The 27,641-nt window shown below is 39.9% G+C and overlaps 1 protein-coding gene and 1 long non-coding RNA gene across 19 annotated transcripts in view; both read left to right on the top strand.

Annotated features, from left to right (window-relative positions):
* The window catches only part of LOC142829819 (uncharacterized), a 195,494-nt gene extending 187,444 nt beyond the window's left edge, over positions 1 to 8,050 (top strand). For all 3 annotated transcript variants that reach the window (XR_016349852.1, XR_016349851.1, XR_016349850.1), the window contains 2 exons: positions 433 to 580; positions 1,367 to 8,050. This is a non-coding gene — a long non-coding RNA (uncharacterized LOC142829819). The remainder of the gene's footprint in view (positions 1 to 432; positions 581 to 1,366) is intronic.
* Positions 8,051 to 9,165: 1,115 nt separating this feature from the next.
* Positions 9,166 to 27,641, top strand: part of MPDZ (multiple PDZ domain crumbs cell polarity complex component) — a 140,242-nt gene continuing 121,766 nt past the window's right edge. For 6 of the 16 annotated variants that reach the window (XM_089779208.1, XM_089779195.1, XM_089779194.1 and 3 more), the window contains exons 1-4: positions 9,167 to 9,471; positions 10,992 to 11,072; positions 24,329 to 24,398; positions 25,181 to 25,347. In XM_089779208.1, coding sequence (XP_089635334.1) covers positions 24,383 to 24,398; positions 25,181 to 25,347 — 183 coding nt within the window. In that variant the 5' untranslated portion in view covers positions 9,167 to 9,471; positions 10,992 to 11,072; positions 24,329 to 24,382. Of the gene's footprint in view, positions 9,472 to 10,991; positions 11,073 to 24,328; positions 24,399 to 25,180; positions 25,348 to 27,641 lie in introns of all 16 variants that reach the window. The other 10 variants (XM_075931573.2, XM_089779201.1, XM_089779207.1 and 7 more) reach the window with 5 other exon arrangements.

The raw sequence follows: 27,641 nt of genomic DNA on the forward strand, positions 1-27,641 counted from the left end.
GAGGTTGCAGGTAGCGTACTCTTCAATCCTTCTGGTCCAGGACAAAGTGGCATAGGCAGACATATGCATCTTAGGATATGTCTAGACTACATGGCTCGGTCGATGGAGCCATGTAAACTACTTTACCCAGCATAGTCAATAAAGCAGGGATTTAAATAATCCCCGCTTCATTAAAATAAACATGGCCGCCGCGCTGTGCCGACAATCAGCTGATCCGGCACAGCACGGCAGTCTAGACACAGATCTGTCAGCTGGGGAAGCCTTTGCTGACCGATCCCTTATGCCTCGTGAATCTGCTTCTTTGACTATGCTGAGTAAACTATTTTACATGGCTCCGTCGATGGAGCCATGTAGTCTAGACACACCCTTAGAGGTGAATGCCTGTTTGCAAGAATGGTGTCACCGGGAGGGCTTTCAATTTTTTGACCACAGGATGTCATTCTGGGAAGAAGAACTGCTAAGAAGAGATGGGGGTCCACCTATCAAGGAAAGGGAAGAGCATCTTTGGATACAAACTGGCAGACCTAGTAAGAAGGGCTTTAAACTAGGTTCAATGGGGACAGCTGATGAAAACCCACAGGTAAGACCTGGGAGAAAGGTCAGGATCTGGGCTGGGGCATGAGCCATTGCAGCAGGAAAAAGGGAGAGACAAGAGAGAACATAGTGGGAAATCAAATCAGTATCATAGATGTCTGTATGGGGACATAATGCAATATGTATGAGGAATAAGCAGTAACTTTGAAATGCTACTTAATAAATACAATGATGACACAGTTGGCCTCACAGACTTGATAAGATGATATGCATGGCTGGAATATTGGTATAGAGGGGTATAGCTTGCTCAGGAAGGACAGGCAAGGGGGAAAGGGGAGGAGGTGACGCCTTATTTATTAAACATGTTTACACTTCTACTTCCATCTTAATCTTGGTATGAGACAGATTCATTGAAAGTCTCTGGGTAAAGATAAAAAGGGTAAAAACAAGGGTGATGTCATGTTAGCAGTCTACTACAGATTACTTCCATTTGACAGAGCATAAACTCTGTCAAATGAAGTGTAAACCTATAACCAGGGAAACCAAAAAAGAATGTGAAGAACAGCTAGCCAAAAACTCAAACACCAATAGCAACTCAAAAAATAAGAGCAATTTAAAATACATTAGAAGCAGGAAGCCTAAACAACCAATTGGGCTACTGGATGATTGAGATGCTAATGGAAGGCCAGCTATCTTTACAGCCAGACATTAAGAGGATAGCTTTACAGTTAGACATTAGGAGAAACTTCATAATCTAAAGCTCCCAGCCCAATTTTTCAAACTTTGCTTGTAGTTCATATTTTCTGTAATCATGTTTGTTGCTCTCTTCTAGACTTTCAATTTGTCATCCTCTTTCCTCTTACCAAGTGTGTTTCTCAGAACTGGACACAGTATTCCAACTGAGGCCTTCTCTGTGCTGAGCAGAGTGGAAGAGTCACTACTGTTGTTTTGTCTATATACTCCTGAAAATATATCACAGAAGGACCTTAACTTTTTTTCAAGAGTCTTACATTAACTCATGTTGCCTGTGACCCACTATACACCTCAGATCCTTTTTTGCAGTATTCCTTCCTAGGCAGTCATTTCCCATTTTGTATTTGTGCAATTGATTACTCCTTCCAAAGTGTACCATCTTGCATTTGTCCTTATTGAATTTTATCATATTTACTTCAGGCCATTTCTCTAGTTTGTCCAGATGATTTTTAATTCTAATCCTGTCCTCCAAAGCACCTATAACACCTCCCAGGTTGGTATTGTCCATACATTTATAAATGTTTTCTATTCACCATTAGTTAAATAAATGTATGAAAATCTTGAATACAATTGTACTCAGTTAAGATCCCTGGGGAACCCACTTTGATATGCCTTCCAGCTTGGCTGTGAACCATTGAATACACTTTTCCAAGTATGTATGACCCACTGTATATAAATTTGTCTTGGATATGTTTCCCTAATTCATGGAAAGTGCACGTGAGACAGTATCAAAAGCCTTGCTGAAGTTGAAATATCACTCCTTAAATGTTGTGGTTATTCATCACCTGTTCTATCACCCCGGAGTCCTGCTTGGAATTAGAAATCATATTTCTGATACTCCAAGGAATGGAAACTGCTTATCTAAAATGTGTGATTGGGTTGCAGCATTCTGTAGCATGAGGCATACAAGCCAGTTAATAGCCAGTTGCCCCCTGCTTTTTTAGAAAAGATATAACGAAGTGACTGTACAAGGAAATCCAAACAACTGTTCTCCCCCAATGGGGGAGGGAAGCAGATATAGAGGGAGAAGAGAAAGCATATATATCTGAAAGAAGACCGAGGTGTCATATTTATGCACTGTATAACCAAAGATCAATCATAGTTCTGACTGAACAGCAGAAACCTTTGCCAAATAGTGCCTTTTTATTAAATAAGTTATTTGACTATCTGATTTTGTATCATGCTTGGTGTAAACTATATCTGTACACTGTGGAATGCTTCACTGTAATCCCACTCATCCATTTTCAGAGAGAGCTTTAGTTATAGAAATGTCCTTGCAAATATGGTTCCTCTCCCTTGCAAATACATGTTGGTTTATTATGGATTTTTCTCCGTTGAATGTATCCTCCTGAGGGACAAGATGACAGAAAATGGAAACAAAGGAATACAATGCCATTTCACCACATGACCATGTTAATACCCAGGAAAACATAACAAACTGCAGATTAGGGCAGCTCCTCTTATTTTATTTTATTTTTAAATCCACAATCTCTCTCATCTAGTCAGTATCCATTTTTCTAATCAAACTTTATTTAAAAAGTTATCTTGCATCTTTAAATCCTGGGATAACTGTTGTATTGATGACTCTCCTATAACTTGAGTTGTGCCCACGAAAGTTCATGATACTATCTACATTTTTTTTAGTCTCTAAGGTGCTGCACAACCATTTTTTAAAAAGATTTTTCAGTTACAGACTATCACAGCTACCCCTCTAAGTCTCCTATATCATGTTACATCTGAACTGCATCTCTTGCAGCATTTATGAAATAATGTCTTTAAAACTTAGTGGTCTGCAACTGGAGTTTGTCAGATCTGTGGTCACCTAGGGGAAAGTACAAAACAGTCCTTTAAATAACCTTAATCTGACCAAACCAGACTCTCCTTGTAGGTATTCTGCATCTGAATAATCTATGATAAGGTTAATGTGCTTTGTCACTTACTTGGTTACACTATTCTACCAAGAGCCAGGCCTGTGGTTTTAAACCATCATGTTTGTGTGTAAATTAATTCCTTCTTAATTTGCTGTGATTTCAAATAATTTGTTTTTAGTTCTAAATAATTAACATATCTTTTATGAGATTTTTGACTCAGTTCTGTCTTAAGGCATATTCTATCCTTCAGGCAATGTGTAACTACAAATAGCAATAAACAGAGTTTTTCTCCAGCAGAAGCAGTATTCCTTCTATGCCCCCAATGCAAATCTATGCAATACTCTTGCCAAAATATATGCTCCAATATATCAGACTAATATTCTCTACTTTCCAGCATGATAATCCAAAAATGGAATGAATCACAAACACCAACCTTGACAGAGTTCCTAATTTTCAAGTAATACCATAGCACACAGACCATTTCAAAAATACATTCCTCTCTGTTTTGCCTTCTGATTTTGAAGCAATTTTTTTTTTTTTTTTTTTTTGCTGGGAATATAGGGGAACGTTGTTTTGAATTTCAATGTATATTGCTATTTATGAAACTGTTTATATCTATTGTTCTGATTAAATTTGAACGTATTTTGAGTTTAATAGATATATTTTCCACCAAATCTGTATTTCCTTCAGTACAGTTACAACAACAACAACAAACCCTGAGAAAATGCACTGTTTCATACAACAGCCGCAAATCTCTTTAAGCCTTAAAGGTGTTGTCCTCTTTTTGGGTAAGGATTGAATTGAGGAAATATCTTAGTTTGTTTTGAAGAAGTGACTCATTTTATTCTTCTGCCCTCTGTGATGGGACCTTGTCTAAAAGGAAAAACAATAAATTAGCTAATGAATTGGGCATAAGATTGCTTACCAAATATCTTCTCAACTACTTTCCTAGTTTGTCACATATATCCATTTACTAAAGGATCTATGTAATTTATTTCTGCACATTTTTGTTTACAAAAGCTTAAGAGAACCTATACTGATATAACAAAAAAAGTGACACCAGTACAAACTTTTAAACTAGACAGGTTAAAGGGATGTGAAGTAGATCTTGCATCATACAAACTCCTGCTTTAAACACTGTATTGAATAGATGTAACACATGCTAACTGAGGAAGGGCTAAGAGAGTACTTTTTTGAATTTTAGATGTAACCTGATGAGTATATAGAACAAGAGACAAGACAAAGATGAATTATAAATGTAATTTTACTTAAGAATTTAAGGAATAGGGTTCACACAATGTTGTGCACATTACAGATTTTAAAAATAGATCCATTACAAATACACAACACCTTTGGAAGTTGCCATATAATAAATACAATTACATTCTTAATATTGGTAATTACCCAATGGGCTTAATTCTGTCCTGCCTTATGTTTCCTGTAAATCTATTGACTTCATTGTCTGATTTCAGTGGACTGTGATGGAGTGTAAACCAGACTAGAGATTGACTTCAATGTTTTTCCAGTAAACACTTATTTCCAGTCCCTTTGTTTTAGGTAAAAAGCCAAACTCCAATTGAGTCCCACACAGGAACTTTCATACAGTATCATACCTATCACTCAGTCCAGTATCCTGTCGCCAACAAATGCCAACACCAGCAGCTTCAGAGGAGAGAACAAGAGTTCTACAGTGGGCAGGAATGGGATAATCTATCCCAGATAAAGGGTCACTCTCCTAACAGCATGTTTTCTTTTTTGACCAGAGCTGTACATTAACCAGAAGCCTTAATTGCACTATTTACAATCAACTCAGATTGCTTTCCTGATATAATTAATTTAGAATATTATAAGGTGTCTGAGTAGTTAACATCTTTTCTTCTGAGGAAAATGCTGTAGTGGGTTATACTACCAACCACTTTCAAAACTGGCAGGTAGAAATCACTAACTGGTTCTCGTGATCACCACATTCCTATCTGTCCTCATGAGCTAACCCCTGTCACCATAGTCTGTCTTTCTGTCAACCTTAACATCCCCAGGAGTGGTGATCAGTGTGTGAAGATGTATCAGCCTCCTTTATATCTGTTAGGAGGAATGCCCCATCTCAGTGGTTCTCAAAATGTGGTCTGTGGAAAACTAGTGGCCTGTGACCATCTTGCAAGTGAGCTATGGGCTCAGGGCTTGTTCCCCCTCCCCTGCAGCAGGCACTCCAGCCCAGCGCCAGCTTCCTGCTGTGGGTGGGGGCGCCATGAGCCTCATGGGCTGGATCCGGCTTGTGGTGGGAGGAAGCAGCTCCACACATTGCTGCTCTCCCTCCCCTCTCCTCCAGCTGGGGGAATGGCAATGCAAGAAACGGCTCATCTGGAGGCTTTCCCCATTGCTCCCATTGGCTGGAATCCCGACCAATGGGAACAGCAGGGGGCAGTTCCTGGAAGTGGCAGGAGGTACAGAGCTAGGTAAGTACCCTCATCCCCCTTATGCTCAGATTCCACACTCCCATCCCCCTCACTCATCCGCCTCCTGCTGAGACCCTGCTCCTGGACTAGGAATGTTAGATACCATGTAATTGAATAATCGTGTAACTGCATCAGATTTTTAGATAGTTCCCAGGGGCAGGGCTAGCAGCTAGTGCACTCCCAGCTCCACTCCCGGGGATCCCCCTACTACCCCGTGCTGCTGCCTCTGTATCAGAGGCTGCAGTGTTGGTGTGGCAGTAGCCCTTGTCTGTGGTAGAGCGCAAACTCCCCATGGAGCAGCCTCTGTCAGCGGCAAGCCTGGGCCTGCCGTGGACAGAGGCTCCTCTGTGGCAGCCTCCCCTCTTCCTCTGTGGGAAGCAGCAAGGGGAGAAGGGATGCATATAGTCAACAGGATTAATCTATAAGGCTTATCGGTTAATCACGTAGTTGACTAACGTTGACATCCCTATCCTGCAGCTCCTTTCCTTCCAGATCCCTCATCCCAGCCCATTCCTGCACCCTACCTCCCAGCCAGACCCTGCACCCCAGCCCACTCCTGTACCTACTTTGTCATATGGGTGGTTTGCTTATGGTCCGCAGAAAGGTCTGCATTGAGTGGAGTGGGCTGCAGAGCAAAAAGTTTGAGAACCACTGCCCCAGCTGGAATGGGACACCTCCATTCCACCTGAGTGCCTTTCCCGCATGGGCCTCCACTTTCTCAACTTGTTTTTTATTTTCTGCTGAAAATTCCCCCCCTCCCACCTCCGCCCTCTTATTATTAACCCCAAAGCTTTGCTACAAAAAGATAGCATTTGTCCCCACATCTCCCATTTGCAACAAATTGATATGGATTTCTAAGAGGAAAAAGCACAAAATGTGTAGGTCTAATAGGAAAAAGGAACACAATTTGTAGGCTAAAAATTAAAAACAAAAAAATCCCCCTGCCAACAGATAGGTTCAACTGATTTTATTTGTAATATTGCTTGAAGGATTTTGGCATTTATTGATTGAGATACACAAGATTCCTGACCTTGCTCAATTTGGTCTAGTTACTCCTTAATTTCTGTTCAAGGACAACTACACTCCCCAAAGCACAAACACCATTCCCAGTTAGCACCACCTAGGATGTAAGTGACCCCAAATTTTCTGTGGAGGTGATGTCCCTACCCACATTGCTGCTACTGATTAGTGTAGCTGACTAGCTGCAGAAGGGAGTGCATGCTGGCTTCTGTAAGAGATGGTACCATGAATGTTGAAGAGCTCCAGGAAGCATTCTTCTTTATCAAGGCACAGTGCTTCTTGACCACAGATGCTTGGCAACTTTTCACTACCCTGATATCGAACAGTCATTAACAAGTTCTGCTCCTGTGTTTCTATTTTTCTGCAGATAGTTTCATGTGATTAATATTTCAGATAGTAATTATACAAGCAAACAAACTTTCTTTTACTTTTAAAAATTTGCACAAACAAGAGTGTGCAAAGTGCAGAATTGCCAGGGAATTTATAGAAGCCCAGTAGAGTATAGAATCATCAAGGTGACAAATATAACCCTGTTAATTAATTTAAAAAAATCAGTGGACAAACTGGAACACAATAGACCAAAGAAATGCAATCTTTTGTCATGGAAAATCCTGGAAACCCTTTTAAAGTATCAGGTGGGAAAATGCCTGGAAAAAAAGAGTGTGATTAAAACATAGCCAGTATGTATCCAAACAAGTTAGAAGGTCATGCTTAACTAAACAACTGGAGTTCTTTTGAGTTTTGAAGATTCTACAGCCATAAAAGATAAGAGAAATCCAGTAAATGTAGTTTTTCAAAACATCTGTGCAAGGTAAAATCTCCCTGCAAAGATGCAATGTAGGACTCTGGACAAGAAGATGTTTTGTTTTTGTTTTTTTTAATGAGACAAAAAGACAATCTTTCAGGTTGTAAATGTTATGAGTTTATTATCATGGCTGTATGCGTAGAATCTCTGTTGTACAGGATACAAGTAATACATGTATCTAAAGGTCAGTGTTTTTTTACCTGCATTTGAGCTGAAGAACACAATGGTGTCTTTTATTGATATAATGTAGCAATGTTTAAAAATCAGTTACATTTTGAAGAAGTAAACCAAATCAACACAAAAACAAGCAAGTCAACATAGGGTACCAGCCCCTAGTCTACTGCAACATGACGTATTCAGCAGTGTGAGCCAGCCTTCTTTCTGGCACTATGGATGCTACTGCAACAAAGCTGCTGGCATAAACAGGGAACAAGAGGTGATTTCTTGGCATTAGATAGAAAAATGATGACTCTAATGATAGTTACTAAATAAAAAGTGCGTCAGAAAGCGAAGTGCTCAGCAAATATAAATTAATTAGCATTTTTATGTTGAAAATAAATTTCACTCAAATTTCACTTATTCCATGTATTTGTATTTTACTTCAAAGGTGTTTGCACAATACAATATATATGCTTTTCATTATGGTTTTTGGCTATTGTTTTATATTCAAATAAAAACTTTAAAAAATCCCCTTTCCTTTAGTTCTAAAAAAAAAAATCAAGTTTTTTCTTTTCCTTCTCTGTTCAAACCCTGAACAAAAAATATCCATTTCCCTGAACAAACAGCAGTATAATGCTTCTATCTCACCCCCATATCTCTATTTTAGACAGGAAAATCATCCACAGAAAACTGCAGCACACAAGTGGAGCTGCAATAATTTAAGCAGTCTTTCTGGAATTTATAAAAGTGTGGCCTCAGCAAGAGATACAAGATTAGGGAAAAATCAAACATAGGAGTGATCAAATCTATTTGATGGTGGAACTGTCTCTCAAAGGATACAGAGGAAGGAACCACTCAGGACATTTCAAAGGATAGGATGTGAAAAAAGCACTTTTTAAAAATCTGCTAAACTTCCAAGCAAAATGACAGATTAGAAAACACGACTTTTGTCTTTTTTTCAGTTGTATACATTTTACAACACTTGGTAGAGTCACAGGCGGTGTTCCCATATGTACACAGACATGTTTGTGCTCTTCTCAGAAGGGGAAGACATTTTAAAAATAGGAAAATGTGGCTGCAAAACTACAATCACTGGTAGGAAAGGAGGCGGCTCAGGAGCAGGTCTAATATCTGAACCAAACTACTATAAAAAGAGTGGAGTGCAAGTGGAGGTCCCTTTAGCGTGGAAAGAGAACAAGATAAGGGCTATATAGGGAATAATGCTTAACAGCTGGGACCCCGGCGGGTAACCGACCAGATTGGACCGAGTTTTTAAGAGGCCACTAAAGCCCCTCTCTTGCGCAACCCCATAACTGTGTGGAGTGTGTGTGTGCGGGACAGGGGTCTGAACGTGCTAGCTCCGCAACCTCGCTTCCACACGCAAGGTAGCGTGTTGCAGGGGCCAGCCCTCTCCCCTCCCGCAAGAAGACGTGCTGGGGGCGGCCGAGGCCACTTTTTTTTTTTTTTTTTTTGCAACGGTGCTCCCGAGCAGCGCGGCTCCGAGGCGCCCTGCCTAGCAGCAGGCCGGCCGGGCTCAGGGCATAGCAGGGAGCGCGAGGGCCGCCAGTGGGGCCCCTCCTGTTGCTGTTGTCATGGTTCCTTCTGTGCAGCCGATTCCTACTCCCACTTCTGCGGGGCTCGGCTCAAGAGCGCCGGGTAGCTGGGAGGAAGGGGGAGGGGGCGGCTTGGCGTCTGGCCGCCTGATGGCTGGGCCGGATTAAGTTTCATGGTAGCCTCTGCCTGTTTATCCTGCACCTCCTCGCGGGCCGTTACTTGGGGGGGGGGGGAGGTCTGCAGAGCCCGGCCAGCAGGGTTGCAAGTGGTCTCCCCCAGCCCAGCCCTGGCTCGGCGGCGGGGCGCCTGGAGCAGCAAGCGGGTAAGCGGAGCGCGGCGGCGAGCCGGGGGGTGCCCGCAGGGTAGCGCTGGCTGCGCCCGGGGAACGTTCTATGGGTGCCCGGGGCTCTGCGCTCAGGGGGCAGAACGGGGGGGGGGGGAGGCATTTCCCCTCGCTCTGAAACCGGGTGTAGCCCGATAGTCCCGCTCCCCTGCGCGGGAGGGGCCGGAGCTGTGGCCCCTGGTTTTGCTGGTTGGAGGAGGAGGAGGGGCCCGGGCGCCACAAGGCCTGGCGCTGCGCAGGGGAAGCAGCCGCTCCTGACGGGCTGAGCCTGTTGCTTCTTTGCCGAGCTTTGGGGCGGGCGGCCTGGCTGGCGGGGGTGGGGGAGAAGTTGGGGAATGATGCTCCAGCGCCTGTGAGGGCTGCAGGGCGCGGCCCTACGCGCGGCGAAGGGCTGCCTCCTGGGCGCTGTTGCACCGACGCCGCCGGTGCTGGGCCAGGAGAGACCTCGCTGGAAACAAAAGCCACGTCTCCGCAGGCTACTGCAAGTCGCGGCTGCCGTGGGCATGTTGTAACCCGAGCCGATCGTAGCCCCCTCCCCACCCAGGTCGCCCCGTGGGCTCTGCACGCACAAGCCCTATCTTTGCAGACGATACCGTGTTAATCAACCCCCCCCCCCCCCCCCTTTCAACATGACAAAGCCAGATCTCCAATGCCAGGTGTCAGCGAACATGTTGCCTGGACTAGACAGACGGGGAAATTGCAGGTTATGAGGAGCCTCCTCCGTTCACACCAGCAATTTCACAGCAGGTGTCTTCGCCCTCCCCTCCTCTTCCCCTCCCCGTGCTCTAGGTCTGCTGGGAAGAAGATCACATGTGAATCTGAAAAAAAAGTGTAAATGATTCTCACTGAAAGTGCGTGGAGGTGAAGAGGAGGGGGGGGGGTTGCTTTGATTTATGGTGGGGTGGAAGAGCCTAGTAATGTTCAAATCATTCCTCAAATTCGTGTGATTATTTGTCTTGGAATGACTTGGTTAAAAAAGAGAACCCTTCTCTCCTCCCCCACTCCATTCCCCAGTTTAGTGCTTTTTGCCAGGATGTTTACATGAGAGACTCCATGAAAACTGAAGTTGAAGACTTTGATGGAGTTAAAGTCTCAGAGGGGTATATGTTAGTCTGTACCTTAAAAGCAAGTGGTCGTGTGGCACCTTACAGACTAACAAAAATATGTACATGGTACCATGAGCTTTCATGGGCAAAACCCATTTCTTCACAAAATGATCTTGAGACACCAAGAGGCCACAAATGGTTGCATTATCTTATAAATCAATTACATTTAGGGGTGGGCAACTTCTGGATTCCAATTTTGATGGAATTTCAGAAATGTTGATTAAAAACATACTTATTTGAATGAACATATAGAGATATTTTTCCAGAGGATTATGAACAAGGGCCAAATTCTGCCTCAGACACATTTACCCAGTGGGAATTGTATAAGATAACAGAAGATAGAATTTAGCCTTGTGTCCTGATAACTTTATTTTGTTTATTATGTTTACCTAGGTTTATATGCTTTTAAACACTTGAGAAGCGGATACTGATGACATAAGTGTGGAATAAACAGTAACACCTTTTGAAGGAAAGGTAACATGTTTCCACTTTTTTTTTCATATTTCCAGTTCATGAGATGCAGCCATTACTTTGCTGACTGGTCTTGTGATGCATTTCTCCTTCAGTTTTAAAAATAATACATCATTTAGCAGTAGTATATTTGATCCATATTACCCACAACCTGTGGAAAAGAAATTGTTCGTTTTGCTGGGATTTCTTGTAAAGTACGAGGAACGTGAAGGAGAAGAATAGCAAACCTGTTCCATGAAGTTTTGCTTTGCAGCAAGAACAAATCAGGGTCTATTATTGCTATTTATTTGTATTACATAGGAGCCTTAGTCCTGGATCAGGACCCCAAGGTGCTGGATGCTGTACAAACAGAATCAAAAGATGCTACCTGCCCTGGAGAGCTTACAATCTAAGTAATATCTGTAAAGCCCAATCCTGCTCCCACTGGAATCAGTGGTGAAATGTCCTTTGATTTAATTTGTATCAGGACAAGATTCAGTGCATTACTCTATCACTTCTCAAATGGACAACTTGTGAATGGGGGAAAAATTAAAAGTAAAAATGGTGGAATGTTAATTTAGAATCATGATTTGCTTTGCTTTTGGAAAAGAAATGGGTACAACATAGCATAGAAAAATAGTTGAGCTTTTAAAGGTTTAATTAAATATTGTGTCTTAAGAAAATGAGCTTCAGTATTAATATTTGTTATTGAATGTCTCACTTTGCATATTATAGGTTCCCAAAATTGTCTTGATTAGCCAAGAAATTATGTGAAGGGAAACTGGAAAATTCCATTTTGTTATGCAAAAAAGCATCAGTCACTTAAAAGAAAAAAATCTTGGACATCTTCGTTAGTAAGATAGAGAAGTCTATGCTATTTGTAGTGTTTAAGTTTAATGTGTCTAAGAAAATAAAATTTTGAAATAATTCTAACTATATTCACGTATTCTGTTAGTGTTTAAAATACATTCAATAATTTGGTATCTAGAATGTGTGACTGTCATTTTTATTTTATAGTTGTCTGGGGTAGTTAATGTTTAGTTGTTATGCTTCGTTCTGTAAGGAAGAATGGTACAAAATGCATGCTAGAGTAGTTATATAGTGAAAAAAAAATGACTAACTTATATAATGTCCCAAACGTGGTCAGATAAACATAATAGCAAAACATTTCTGAAGAGTTTTTCTTTCAGCATCCTAATTTAATATAGACAGAGAGAGAGTGAGAGAGCATGCACCCACAGTTACCTACCTACTTTGGTCCTCCTCATTGCTTCTTGTTGATTATCTTTTTCACTGACGGATAATGTGCTTATAATATGTTACTTAAGTGAGTGGCTTTTATGAGTGTGTAAACTTTACACTAAAGCCTATTATTAAGAAGTTTTTTGTCTGAATCCGTTTTTTCTGCTTTGGGATGAAATCTGCAGTATGCCGTCTAATGGATATCTGCATAGGGAAACAGGAGAAACTTTTCTTGAATGCTAGCTAGTACATTCCCCTTATGTTTTTTCTGGCTTTCTTTGTCTTTGAAATCCATAGAAAACTGTTCAATGAAACTTTTACCGTTTATCAATTTATGGACCAATCTGAATATTTTATTGTGGGATACATCTCTTTAATATACATTTTAATAATGAGATTTAAAACTTCCTGGAGGCTTTCAAATCATTCAAGCCATACTCCAGAAAAATAAAATACAAAATACTATAGTTATCCAATAGATTATGATTTCTGTGACAGTCACAATATTTGAATACATCAGCTGATTACTTGACTAGCATCCTACTGAGGTACTTGAAGTCAGCAGGCTGCCTGGCTTATATTTAATGAATATGACCCCATTAATTTAATATAATGATAATAACCCGATACTATTGTAATATGCAGTTTTGTTCCTTTTATAATCTATATATACATTTATGTGTAAATATGTACCCTCTACAGTCTTGGAAGAAGTTTTGGGGCAGTTTTGGCTGCTAGTTTAGAAGTGGCCCCAAAGTGCATTTAAGGTGCAAAATTGGTGGAATTCTCACTGTTATTTGGAGTAGTCCTTTCCATTAAGAACATTATCATTGTCAGAAGAAAACTCTTTTGTACTCAAATATGACGTTGTAAAAATATACTGAATTTAAGTATTTTTATTACTGAAGATATTGTTTTATATTTTTCATTTCCTTCAGTAGTAAGGAAGATATTTAATATTTGATAGACATTTTTTTGAACTTTTGCTGACTGTTCTGGGCACCATTCATTATCCTGTAAAATATGAAGATGTTTCAGGAGTTCTAGTGGAAATGGTTCCATTTATAAATGTTTGTTAAGAGTAAAGATTTGGATTTGAATAATTTCCAAAGTATATTTTTTGAAGTGCTTGCCTTGTTTTATAACTTGGGGTTAGTTTTTTAATTGGTTGAAGTGACACAGATATATACGGTAATTCTATCCACATAATGCAAGTTTACATTTCATATAGATTCTATTTTTAAAAAGTCACTTAGTGAAATATAACAACTTCCTTATGAAAAATTCAGTTCTTCTAATAGATTTCCATTTTATAATATTGCCTGCAGTTAATAGTAGTTAAAATAATTCAGAATAAATGGAATCAGGAGCATTTGTCAGTCGGAAAGAATGTCCGAAACATGTTTACAATTTTGAATAACACTAAAAATATACATAATTAAAATTACATGTTAGTATATAGAATACTTGAAGGTAATTGTATCTTATGAGATGTTTTAAACAACTTCTTCAAACAGTGCTGTGCTAAATACAAAATAAACAGCAATATGACTTATACAAAAGTGTTAACAAAATAAAACGTACAGAAGTAAAACTAGTTGCTAATACAAATATTCAAGTTTTTCCATCCATACCTCAAAAATATTTAACATGATTTTTAGCTAAAGAAAACGATATTTTTATTTTTGTTATAATTTATATATGTTCAGTCCATTATTTACATTCTTAATATGGCCTATAGTGGTTTGTGAATTGACTATTTTGTAAATATTTAATTTGCCTTTTTTTTTTTTTTTTTTTTACTCTAAGGGTCTCAAATCCCCTCTTAGGATGTGTCTAGACTACAGGGTTTTTTCGGAAAAAATAGGTTTTTTTTTTTAAAAAAACTTCACCTGTGTCTAGATTGCAGCCACTTTCTTTTGAAAGTAAATCAAAAGAATGAAGCAGTTTTTTTGATCGTGGTAAACCTCATTTTACGAGGAAGAGCGCTTTTTTTTTTAAAGTACTCTTTCGAAAAGAGGCGCTATTGAATGCAAAATGTGCTTTTTCGAAAGAGCGTCTAGACTCTCTTTTGAAAAATCAGCATGCTTTTTCGAAAAATCTGCTTATAGTCTAGACTCTCTTTTTCGAAAGAAGTCTAGATGTACCTCTATTGGTGTAACTTTAAAAATATAGGTTGCAGGGTTCTTAGGCCTGTCAGTTTCATGTTTTCTAGTCAAGGGATATTTGTTTGGTTCATGAGCTGGGTGTGTAGAACAGTGCAAGTTGCTTTTTCTTATATTAACTCCTCACTGCAAATTGCTTTTGCTTGTACTGTCCTCCTCCCACAATGCAGAGCGGCATGTTTTACACTCTGTTAGCTGAGGGAGCAAGAGGTTAATCCCAGTCTGGATCATGGATGTCCTGTTAATAAAACATGTAAACTCCTTTCTTGTGCCTTCTCCTCTGTTTATCATTCCTGTGTTTGTTACCCCCTTGTTTGTGTCTGCTTACAGACACCTCCCTTATGTTTGTGCCCTCCTACCTACTCCATGCACTCCCATTCTCTCCAAGCCTGGGCAGAAGGTTGTGTTTTTTCCCACAGCATTTTCTGAGCACAGTGAAAGTCATACAGTCCATGCAGTTTTTGTCTTACATTCAAATTTGCAGACATTCCTGTGAAAGCACTTTTGGCAGTGGCAGAGTCCTGATTCACCATGAAGGAGAGAGTAAGAATGCAACAAGTTTCTGTGGGAGAAGTGGGATTTTCTTTATCCTCTGCCCAAATTAACCTACCCACATACCTTAGATAGACACAAAATAACACATCAAAGCAAAAGAATATTTGTGTACCATGTGGGGACCCAGAGTTAAATTTTTCTTGCTTCTGGTGGGGGTTGCAGCCAGTGGTGGCAGTGAGGGTAGGCAACAACAAGCTTACCTTTGGGGTTTGCAAGCTGTGGTGGCATGGAGACTTGGCAGTAGACAATACCATCCCTTGCTTGTGGATTACAGTTTGTACTCAATGCCACTGACAAAGGCAAGATGGTATCTGAGTGGTATCCAGACAACAGGGGAGGAAGATAGGATAAGGATGAAAAAAACACACTAAGCAGGCCAAATTCAAGCTTAAATGTAAGTCAAACATTTCAAAATGTTGGCCTTAGTGTATCAAAAATATGTGTTACAAATATCTTTTGTTTACCTGAAGCAAATTTCTGTTGAGTCTCTAAGCATTATAGCCAACATCTGGGAGCCTGGATATCAGTCTTAATACAGGAATTTGTTATATTCTGAAAACCCAACCAATAAAGTAATGGCTGTAGGATAAAGCCAATTATTGTGCAGTTTCTATCTTTGGCACTGTGTGTTGACTAATCCAGCACTAGAAGCATTAGTTTCCAAGGTATTTATCTAAAAAGGATTTGTGAAATACTAGATGGAGTACCAATCAATGAAGCAGGCTGCAGCACACTCTTGGTAATTGTATGATCATACGCAAAAGAACTTAGTAGATGTGGGTTGTTTTTTCTTTTTGGTGAATGTTTTCACAGTTGAGTTAAATGGTTTGACTGTTGTAGGTAAAGGGTTCTGTCAACTTAAAACCCTGGCCGGACAAGAAGGCCCTTCTCTAGCTCCCGTTGATATCAGTGGTGCAGGCTCTGTCACTAAGGGTTCAAAGCTGCAACATGCTGAACGCTTTTTGCCAGTTGATCTGAAGAATTGACTGTAAAGTTGAAATAAGGAGATGTAAATTATATTCTCCTGTTCCAACAAAGGAGGACTCAACCCAGAAGATAGCAAGTGCGTTGCTGCTGCTACCTCCCTTTGAGAGTGTTGGGGGAGGGAAGGGGGAAGGAGGGCAGGTGTAGCCTCTATGTCTAGGATGTAGGGCAGTGTTCGGCAACCTAGGCTAGTGAGTGGCCTGCATGAGTGGCCCATCATCTAATTGGGCTGCAAGACTATTGTAACCAAGATGGTCTCCCAGGATAGGGTAGCTTTGCCGACTGTGCTTGCATACCTAGAATTTGCAGTTGGAAGATTAAACCAGACCAGAGTGTTTCGGATACAGAGGGAGCATATAGCTCTTGCAATCAATATTCTGTGCAATCCGTGTACTCCTCCCTTCACATGCCCTTGTTTATGTGTGTGTCACTTTAGTAACTCTGGTAGGAATAAAATGATACTGACAGAAACCAGTGGAATCCTTGTGGGTGGGCAATGGTAAACAAAAATGTCTTGTGGGCCACACACACAACCCTGATTGGCCACATGTGGCTTTTGGGCTGCAGGTTGCCCACCACTTGTGTGGGGGGTAATTCTCTAGGAGATGGGTAGATTCAGTGCCTTCCCATCCACCATCACTGACTAGAAAGGAACTAAACGTCACCTATGTTTTGTTGCTGTTTTGGCCCCGGGTTGATCTTCCCCAGGAGAAGGGGAAAGGTGCTTCCACTTTGCCATCTCCTTATCCACCCATTCTATCCAGGCCACCATAAACCCTGGTGTGACTGTAATCTCATATTTAAATAATCATGATGAAAATCATTGCCTGTGTTTCTTAGTAACACCTTAAATTATAACATATACATTTTAAATGTCCAGTTCGCTCTTCATTGGCTGGTACTATGATAACAGAGGGCAGAGTTTTGAGGGAATCTAGACCCTGTCATGTAGTTCTAATCCCTAAATTTGTTGTCGTATCACTATCATCAATCCATGACCGCTGTTTTTTCTGCAATACTATTTTTACCTCATGCTCCCATTCACCTTTTTCTGTCCCCTGTTCCATCATGTCTGCCTTAGTAAGCTCCCAGCTGCAGGGGTTGTCAACTGATTAATCTCTACGCTGCCTACCATAGTGAGGCCCTGTACCTCAGTTAGGGTTCAAAGTGTTACCCTAATAAAAAAGACAGCAACATTAAACAATGTATGCTCCAATGATGGAGATTGTGAGTCCAAGATTTTCTAAAGCGCTTATCAATCAATGGCTTACCATTGATCCCCATTAGTAAGAGTCTTATCATTGGCTGAAGTGGGAGCAGAATTAGGCCAATACTGAAAGCTTTTAAACATTACGCCTAAAAGATTGTGGTTTTTATACATTACCAGTTAGACATCTAGCATAATTGCATAACATCCCCCAACATATTTCTTATTAATCCAGCCAAAGATAATACACGAATGATCCGTTAACATTACAAGAATGGGTGCCCAATTAACATAGGCAGTATTTATGACACTAGTTCATAGAATAGTAGTGAGAAATGGTGACTTAAGCGATAGTAGAAACAATAGTAGTGGAATGTATGTCAGATTAGGATTATAAACTCTTTCAGGCATAGACTGTATTTTAATGTGTGATGGGGTGCATTTACAGACGTCTCCTTGGGTTACCCCCTGTGTGCTGTTCATGCCACTGACACCCACCCTCCTACTTTCTGGGGCTCCTCCTCATACTGTCCTTTTGGGCCATATCCTGTGGTCTCCCGTGGGCAAGGCACAAAGTTGGGGTTACCGACCCCCCTGCAGAGCAACATAGACTCTGAACCAGTTCAACTACAAGAGGGCTCTGCTATAAGAGTTCAGCACCCTGGAAACAAACCCAAAGCAGGATTGAAAGCACCAAATAAATCCATCTTGCCCTCTGTAAAAGTTTTACTCACTGAAAGCTCATGAGGTTAGCTTCCTTTATCAATGAAAGAGAGAGATGCATAATGGTTGCTCCCCCGACCCAGGTAATAATTATTTACACTGGGCCTGACAATAAATAAAAACTTATTAAGTACAAAAAATAGGAATTAAGTGGTTGGAAGTAAAAACAGTCAGATCAAAGCAAGTTACTAGATTAAAATGAATAAAAACTGCATAGCTAGTTCTAATCCACTAAAAAACTTGTTATATGCAGATTCTTACTCTAAACTATTCTTATTTCAGGTAAAAGCTTCAAATCAGAGTTGATCTTTTACTCTGACTTGGGTCTACAGTTTCTTTAGAGTTCTCTCAGGGTGGGCCAGGCAGATTCAAAAGCCAGCTGAAGACAAAGCTAATTGCTTCCCATCACTTACATATATTTTCTGGCATGGTAGGAATCCTTTATTTTGCATCTCCCCAACCCCATGGAAAATTACAAGGTCCAAGGTGGAGTCTGGTACCAGGTGGCATGGTCACATGTCTTTTTAGGCGAATCACTGTTTGGGCTTACAGGACAAACTAGGGATGTGGACGAATAGTCGACTATCCGATAAGCAAATGCTTATCTGATAGTTGAGTCGACTAGTCGCTTTCCCTCCCCCTTGCTGCCTTTATCAGAAAGAGGCAGTAAGGGTGGCGGGGAAGAGAAAGGAATACGTCAAAGTGTCAGCGCTGTGTGAAACCTGGGGCCACACTCTGGGCTCCACGCGGAGCTACCGCTTGGAAACACTACATGCAGCCCAGGCTCCGTGTGGTGCTGCTGCTTTGAAATGCCACAGGGAGCCTGACTATTTGATTAGTCAGTTACTTGAAATTTAACATCCCTAGGACAAACATGACCAGTCACAAGGCATTGCTTTGAGTACTGAATCATTAAATACCTGAAATGGTCCTCATTAATATGTTTAGAACTATAAACAGATTCATACATCCTATATTTCTAACATCACATACAAGAATGATACATGCACAAAATAGGATATACAGAGTTAGCAGATATTAACTGTAAAATCAATGTTACATAACCTGTTTTGCATAAAATATCTTTGAGTTATGCATATTCATATTCGTAAGATACGGGCTGCATCACAATATGTCTGTAAAAAAAAAAAGATGGTTTGGGGCATCTAGGTGCTACTTCAATACAAATAACTAATTAGAATAGCAGTACTGAAAATGAAAAGATCAAAAAGAAAATGCATCTTATTTTCAGTTTGAGTGTAAGCCAAAAAAATACACCGTATCCTGCCTTCAGATACCTAAATGTAAACTCAGGTAGGCCTCCGTATCTGAAGGTAGTATTTGTAGTAAAGATGTTAAATATTGAATAATTTACTAGTCGAGTAGTGGATGGAATTTCACAGACTACTCGACTAGTTGATAGGCATTTCTACACCCGGTGGGGCTCTTGTATATTTCAGAGGAGGAATGCAGAACTCTGCATGCAGCCCGGGGCCAGCGGGAAGTCCTGCTGACTCCGGGCTGCACGTGGTATGCCAGCATTGAAATGTACAAGAGTCCCCAGCGCATTTCAAAGTGGAAGTGCTCCAGCTAAATCATTTCAGACAGGCCTTTGTCATGCCTGGCCTTAAAAACCTTTAGGGATGGAAATTTAACGATTCTACTAATTATAAACAGCAAAACCATCCAAAAATAAAATGTAGAGACATGTTTGCACAGAAGCTGTATTTAATTCCATTAGACTTTGAGTTTCTCTATTGACTCAAAACATAATCTAGGTTTATCAGCCGTTCTCCATTGTTTATGACTTGTTCAAGTGAATCTGGAAAGATGGGTGTTTTCTCAGTTGCTTTGTGGTAAGGGATTCCCCTTACATTTTTCCTTACCTGCATGATTAATTACTCAGTTGGGTTGTTCTCCTATTCCTCCGCCCCTTCTCCCCCATGCCTTCAGCTGTATGCTCCACCACATAGATATACTTAAATGATGAGGTCCACCATGTATCCCATGGTTCCGGTTTCCTTGACAATACACATCTTGTAATCACCTGTAGGTCACATTTCTTTGCACTTTGATGTGTTAACCAGATTTACATTAAGATACGATATATTCCATATTTAATATCCATATGATAGATGAATTTTATCATGTACTTGCCTGCACTTTGCCCGCTAATTGATCTTCCTAGCATCCAAATGCTCCAGACTTTTGAGGAACTTCAGAAAGGCACAGTTTTTTTTTATTGAAATAAAATATCAAAGACATATTTCTTCCACCTGTGGAATTCTTCCCTCCCCCCCAAATCTCTGCTGCAAATAAAACTGCATTTCTGTGAGAACTAAGATGGCAAAATTCAATCCTGTACCAGTGATGGATTTAAAAACTGTGGTGTCTGTAGCGTAGGGATGTTAAGAAATGAGTAATTTGTTAATTGTGTACTACATGATTAGTCAATAAGGGGTAGTATTGCTACCACTCAATCCCGGCTTCTCTGGGTCCGGCATTAACTCCCATGTTGGTTCTGCACTATAAGCAATTGTAGGGCAGAGCCACAGCTGGGGTTGATGCTGGGTCCTGGCACAATCTGGGACTGAGCCGACCTGCCTGCACACCGGTTCAAAAATTTATTGGAGGAGATGAGTGTTGCATGTAGTGGATAATGTTAACCAATAAGTACCTGCTTATTGGTTAATCTTTTAGTCGAGTGCACCATTACACCCTATTGTAGTGCTTGAGACAGGAGATACCCATTTTAATATGATAGGGCTGCACGATATTACATTTTTGCCTAATATAGTGAGTGGAAATGGGGTAGGTTTAGAAGTTGAAATAAAAAAACCAACAAGTTAAAATTACTTAGAAAAGTTACATGTCTACAAGTCATCAGGATCCGATGAAATGCATCCTAGAATACTGAGCTGACTGAAGAGGTATCTAAGCCTTTAGCTATTCTCTGTGAAAAATCATACATGGCAAGAGAGATTCTGGAAGACTGGAGGGCAGATATAGTGCCCATCTATAAAAAAGGAAATAAAACCCAGGAAGCTACAGACTAGTCAGTTTAATGTCTGTGCCAGGGAAGATAACAGAGCAAGTAATTATGGAAATCATTGGAAAGGAAATCATGCAAAGTTCTGGACGATAATAAGGTGATAGGTAATAGCCAGCATGCGTTTGTAAAGAACAAATCATGTCAAACCAATCCAATAGCTTTCTTTGATAAGATAACAAGTCTTGTGGATAAGGGAGAAGTGGTGGATGTGGTATAGCTAGATTTTAGTAAAGCATTTGATACGGTCTTCTTTGACCTTCTTATCTATCAATTAGGGAAATATAACCTACGCGGTGCTACTGTGAAGTGAATGCATAACTGGCTGGATAATGTGAAATAAGAACAACCCAGGAAACTACCGACCAGTTAGTTTAACTTCTGTGCCAGGGAAGATAATGGAGCAAGTAAGTAAGGAAATCATCTGTAAACACTTGGAAGGTGGCAAGCTGATAGGGAATAGCCAGCATGGATTTGTAAAGAACAAATCATGTCAAATCAATCTGATAGCTTTCTTTGATAGGATAATGTGTCTTGTTGATAAGGGAGAAGCGGTGGATACCTAGACTTTAGTAAGGCGTTTGATACGGTCTCGCATGATATGCTAATCAATAAACTAGGCAAATATAACTTAGATGGGGCTACTATAAGATGGGTGCATAACTGGCTGGATAACTGTACTCAGAGTAGTTTTTAATGGTTCGCAATCCTGCTGGAAAGGTATAACAAGTGGGATTCCGCAGAGGTCTGTTTTGGGACCGTCTCTCTTTAATATCTTCATCAACGATTTAGATATTGACATAGAAAGTACACTTATTAAGTTTGCAGATGATACCAAGCTGGGAGGGGTTACGACTGCTCTGAAGGATAGGGTCATAATTCAGAACGATCTGGACAAACTGAAGAAATGGTCTGAGGTAAATAGGATGAAGTTTAATAAGGACAAATGCAAAGTACTCCACTTAGGAAGGAACAATCTATTTCACACACCCAGAACAGGAAGTGACTGTCTAGAAAGGAGTACTGGAGAAAGATCTAGGAGTTGTAGTGGACCACAAGCTAAATATGAGTCAACAGTGTGATGCTGTTTCATAAAAAGCAAACATGATTCTGGGATGCATTAACAGGCGTGTTGTGAGCAAGACATGAGAAGTCATTCTTCTGCTCTACTCTGCACTAATTAGGCCTCAGTTGGAGTATTGTGTCCAATTCTGGGCACCACATTTCAAGAATGATGTGGAGAAATTGGAGAAGGTCCAGAGAAGAGGAACCAGAATGATTAAAGGTCTAGAAAACATGACTTATGAAGGAAGACTGAAAGAATTGAGCCAGTTTAGTTTTGAAAATTGAAGACTGAAATGGGACATGATAGCAGCTTTCAAGTACCTAAAAGGGTCTTACAAGGAGGAGTGAGAAAAATTGTTACCCTTGGCCTCTGATAGTAGGACAAGAAGCAATGGGCTTAAATTGCAGCAAGGGAGGTTTAGGTTGGACTTTAAGAAAAACTTCCTAACTGTCAGAGTGGTTAAACGCTGGAATAAATTGACTAGGGAAGTTGTAGAATCTCCATCAGTTATTTCAGAGCAGGTTGAATAGACATCGATCAGGGATGGTGTAGATGGTGCTAGGTCCTGCCATGAGGGCAAAGGACTGGACTTGATGACTTCTCAAGGTCTCTTCTAGTTCTGGTATTCTGCAATTCTATGATTTTAAAACTGACTATTTAAACATTAAAAAACCGAGCTTTTCTAAATTTTCTGTGTCTCTTTGAGGTTTTCTGCAGTTGAGGACTTTTACATGGATAAGGCTAAATCCAAGCTAAATCCAGCCCACCAAGCTGAAGGATCTGGCCTCTGGCCCAGCAGGAGCCATGTCCCGTTCTCTGCCTGTCCTGCTCTGGCATGTGGCTCACAGCAGGCAGTGGGAGGGAGCGGGGGTCCTGCGCATCTCTGAGCACTGCAAGCTAGAGGGAACCCACTTTGTGCAATGCCCCACCCCTCTCACAATGTCACACTCTAACCCCTACACCCTCTCAGATCCTGCACCCTAATCCTCTGTCCTAGATCACAACCCAAATTCCTGCACCCACTCCTGCCCTAGGTCACAACTTCCTGCCAAACCATGTATACCCTCTTGCTTTTTTCCTCCAGGTGAGAGTCTTCCTGCAGCCCTATACCTTCCCAGACCCTGCGCCCCAATACCCTGCTCCAAGTCACAAGCCCTCCTGCCCTAGGTCACAACCCAAACTTCTGCATCCCTGCCCGCACCCCCTACATTCCTTCCTACAGGTCAAGATCCTCTCCTGCACTCATACCCCAGACTCTGCACCCCAATCCTCCACTCCAGACCACAACTCCTTGTTTACTCAAACTCCCTCCACATCCCATTCTTCCTCCTGCAATCCAGTACCGTATCATGGAAAAATGTGTCCCTTGACCACTGACCAAATCGTTAGAGTGCCACCGCCCCATGAAAAATTGCCTACCCCTGTGGTAAGTGATGCTCCTGGCTTTTTCAGGTGGATGGATTTCTTTTTTTTTTTGGTAGAAAAAATAATCCCAATTATAATTTTAAAATCTTTCTAAAAATCAGTAAAATAGTCTTTAAAATATATCACACAAATACAAAATATGTGTTGGTAGGTTGTTGGATGAGGGTTTTAATGGAAATAATTTTGTATGACATCCAGAACTTACATGTGGGTTTGCCACTCATGGATAATTGACACACTTTAAACTTGCACTGATAAAAACCTTTACACCAATGTTATTCAGTATAAGCTCGCAATAATCATGGAGTTAACAAGATACATACTAGTGTTTATCTTTCCATCTCTTTTGTTTTTTTATGTCCTATTTTCTAACCTTTGTTTGTACATTGTGAGTTCAGATTGCAGTCTCTTGACTATGAAATGCCTCACAATTTTGATGGTGTGTGAATAATAAATGAAAATACTGCCTGCATGTATTCCTTTGAAACTCATAATTTTTTGCTTTGTTTTGATGCAAAATCAGAGTTTTGAGTTCCAACTAAAACATCAATTTCCATATGTTATGCACATAATTTCTATTGCAGGACATTTGTAGCTTTTGGTTAAAACACTATACAGTACCTGGCACATCAGTGGGTAAAAACACTGTTGTAATAAAAATTTAGAAACATGAATAATCATAAAAATAGTTTGCATTCTCGGTTTTCAGGTTCAAAATCAGCATATGGAACATAATCAACTGCTAGTTCATCTGAATTGTAATGAATGGTTGTGTTAATATTTCCCAAGAACTTCTGTGTTTTTAATATTTGATTCTTAAAATTCTTTTATGATCACTTTCTTTTCTACTTCTGTTATTTTTAGGGAAGTTTACTAGCTGCCTTTGCAATTTTGGGATAGAAACTGACAGTAGAAAATATGCTGGAAGTAATAGGTGAGATTTATGTTGTCACTATGCATTTGTGGCTAAATTAGGTTTATATTGTAGATCTTAAGATATTACTGTATCAGATAGTTGAAGTACATTGTGTCAGACATTGCTACTATACATAGAAATGTTTGACATATTTGGATTTTTGTGTTCATGTATTTTGAAGTGCAAGCACTTTCTAAGTTATGTATGTTATTCATGATGAGCTGTCTATTAGCATTGTCTGTTTCAGTTTTATTTTTTTAATGTAATAATTGAGTTTGTTGGGGAATTTTTTTGTGAAAATTAAAACACCATCTCTGTTTAATGGTGTTTTGTGTTAATAAAGATTGATCGAAAGCTCAGTAGCTGTGATTCTTACACCTGAGTTTGCACAAACAACTTAGACAATACTTTTTCACGGAAATTTTCCAATTCTTCATGGATACATGCAACTCCTGTTGGTTTCTGTTCTTTCACTGATGTCCATCAGGATTGCCCCTATGTAACTGAGGGCAGAAATTGGTCTTTCTTAAATTTATTTTTTAACGTTCAATATTTTTCACTTAATTTTAACATTTATAAAATATCACCCATCTCTTAATTGTAGCTGACAGGAAAGTGTTGTTTGTATAAGCAAGGAATCCAATGGCACTTTAAGGACTACAAATTTTATTATAGCATAAGCTTAGTGAGTTGCAATTCACTTTATCAGGTGCATGAAGTGAAAGAAATGTGTATTGTCTTTGCTAGCTGTATGTGACTTTTTATAAGGTTCTACTGACTATTAATGAATATCGCTGCAGATACACATCGGGCCCTGCAGGCAGTGGAGCGCCTGCATATGAAACTACGGGAACGAGGTGACATAGCAAATGAGGAGAAGTTGAGTTTGCTAAAATCAGTGCTGCAAAGCCCTCTCTTCAGTCAGATCCTGAATCTTCAGACTTCAGTCCACCAGTTGAAAGATCAGGTAGGACAGTAGTATCTTGGGGAGAAGAGAAAAGATAAAGTGTTGTAAAGACCTGTTCATCTGATTGCTGCTTATGATAAATTAATGAAATGCATGTTGAACACTATAATTAAGTAAAATTGAAGGGTGGATCCAAAGCCCATTAAAATCAGTGGGAAGATACCCATTTACTTCAATAAACTTTTGGTTCAAGTCCTGAAGTTCATGTATATGTTTAGATTTTTCTAGCTGTTTGCATGTAGCTTATTGCTGTGTACTGTAGGAAAATGATGATAACACATGGAAAATTGTCAGAAGGCTGACTACAAAGACTCACAAAAGAAGAAATAGGATACCGTCACAATGAATTATTATAGAATTAGGGACAGATCCTCAGCTGCTATGGAGCATTGACTTCTAAGGAACAATCCCAATTTATTTTAGATGAGAATTTAGGGCTTTATATCCATTGTTTGGCATGCACTCCTGAGCATTTATGAAACTTGTAGGCAAGAAAATGTGGATTTGTAAATAAAAGTACATCCTCAGATTTGATAGTCCCTCCTATTTTGACTTCATATTGAATGATTACTTTGGGGCCAGATCCTGCTTCCCTTTTGGTACAAGCACCTGGAAAGGAAAAGTTTAGTTCTGTAGATCTGTGAACGTGATCCTTTTGTGTTATACTCCATCTTTTTCCCTACTGGAGATATGGACTGTGGTATAGATCTCTTGTGGAAGTTTGAGATCCATAAGCACCATCGGGCCTTTTATTTATAAAGAAGAAAGACATTTCTTTTATGTTGGTTGGTTTAGGTGGTTTTTTTTGTTTGTTTGGGGGTTTTTTTTGGTCAAGTGAGCTTGAGTATAAAATTAGTTCAATAAATAACAGGACTCAATTATGCATCTGTATCTGCATCCAGCCAACCCACTGACTTGTGGGTGTTGGATGCAGAAATCCCACATCTCTCTTCAGGTTAGCCTGCACATAAAAGGCAGTAGGAGGAAGTAGTCCCTGTGTTCTGAACTTCAGCTGTGACTGGTCCTTGCTTAGAGAGTGAAACTAGTAAAATATCCCTGGCCCTTTTATATGGCAGCCAGGCACCCACGTGGTCCTTGGTTTCCTTTAGTTTATGGAATTAAACTTAATGCTATTTGATATGGACAACAAATACTTTTGTTAAGTATTTACAACCTATTTTAATGTGAGTTTTACTCTTCGTGTGTTTGATTCAAACTAGTTGCCTGCGAGAAGTATTACAATAATTATTATTATTAATAATAATAGCTTACAAAAATCAGTCTGTTAAAACTCTGAAGTGAACATAATGCACAATTAGTGAATGAAGATTTAACGCTGAATTAAAAATATTGCACAGAATGAGTTACATGGTTGAGGTCTGTGGGAGCATACCATTTGAAATTAGAATATGACAGAAAGCATTTAATTTGTTGAAAAATTAATGGCATTTATATTACTGTGTGTAGAGGAGGGAGATAAATGGGATTTTTCTCTATTTAAATGATTTTACTAATTTAGGTGACTGGAGTATTTCTCAAATCTGTTGCACAAATACACTTCGAGCAAGACAACTTTTTAAAAGTGAAAAAAGTTTGTCTATGAACATATGCGTGCAATTTCACAGCAGTATTCAGACATTCAGACATGATGGTGCTTGGAAATTGGGTGATATCAATATGGTTTGGGTGTCCACTGAACTATCTGCATGTAAATTTACCTGATCTGCTTGCACCAACCAGCATGAGCAATAACGTATTGCAAATCGAGGTGTGCAACAGTGCATGCATCTCTTTTTAAAAATGCATCTCTTTGGGTCTCTGTAAAGATCATTCCTTCACTACAGTTTAATAATAGGACCTATCTGAGGTTGCTAAGTTTTCTTTTTTAAACACTTCCAAGTAATTCAACTGAAAATTATTTTTAAAAAGAAAAAATTATGAAGCTCCGTTAAAGAAAAGCATAATGAAATTTCCAAAGAATTTCCTAGGTTTCAGTTTTGTTCAAGGATATCTTATATTCTTTCTATGTCTTGTGCAAATGTTGTGCTTTTGAAGAGATTGACTAAAGTTACTTTTTAGTGTAATTGATGGGCAAGGCAAGAGGTGTTCTAGAGTAAGGAAAGAAATGAAGCATATCTTTGTTTAAGCTCTTGACTCTTGTTGAGGAAAGACATTGTACAGTAAAACTCCAATAGTCCGGCACTCCTGATAGTCCGGCATCAAAATGGCAAGAGCCTAGTGAGTGAGCTTCGGCAAAAAATGAGTCACAAGGTAGCAGCAGCAGCAGCTGAACT

This window comes from Pelodiscus sinensis, chromosome 6 (genome assembly GCF_052426305.1).
Source record: "Pelodiscus sinensis isolate ZL-2025 chromosome 6, ASM5242630v1, whole genome shotgun sequence".
Lineage (NCBI taxonomy): Eukaryota > Metazoa > Chordata > Testudines > Trionychidae > Pelodiscus > Pelodiscus sinensis.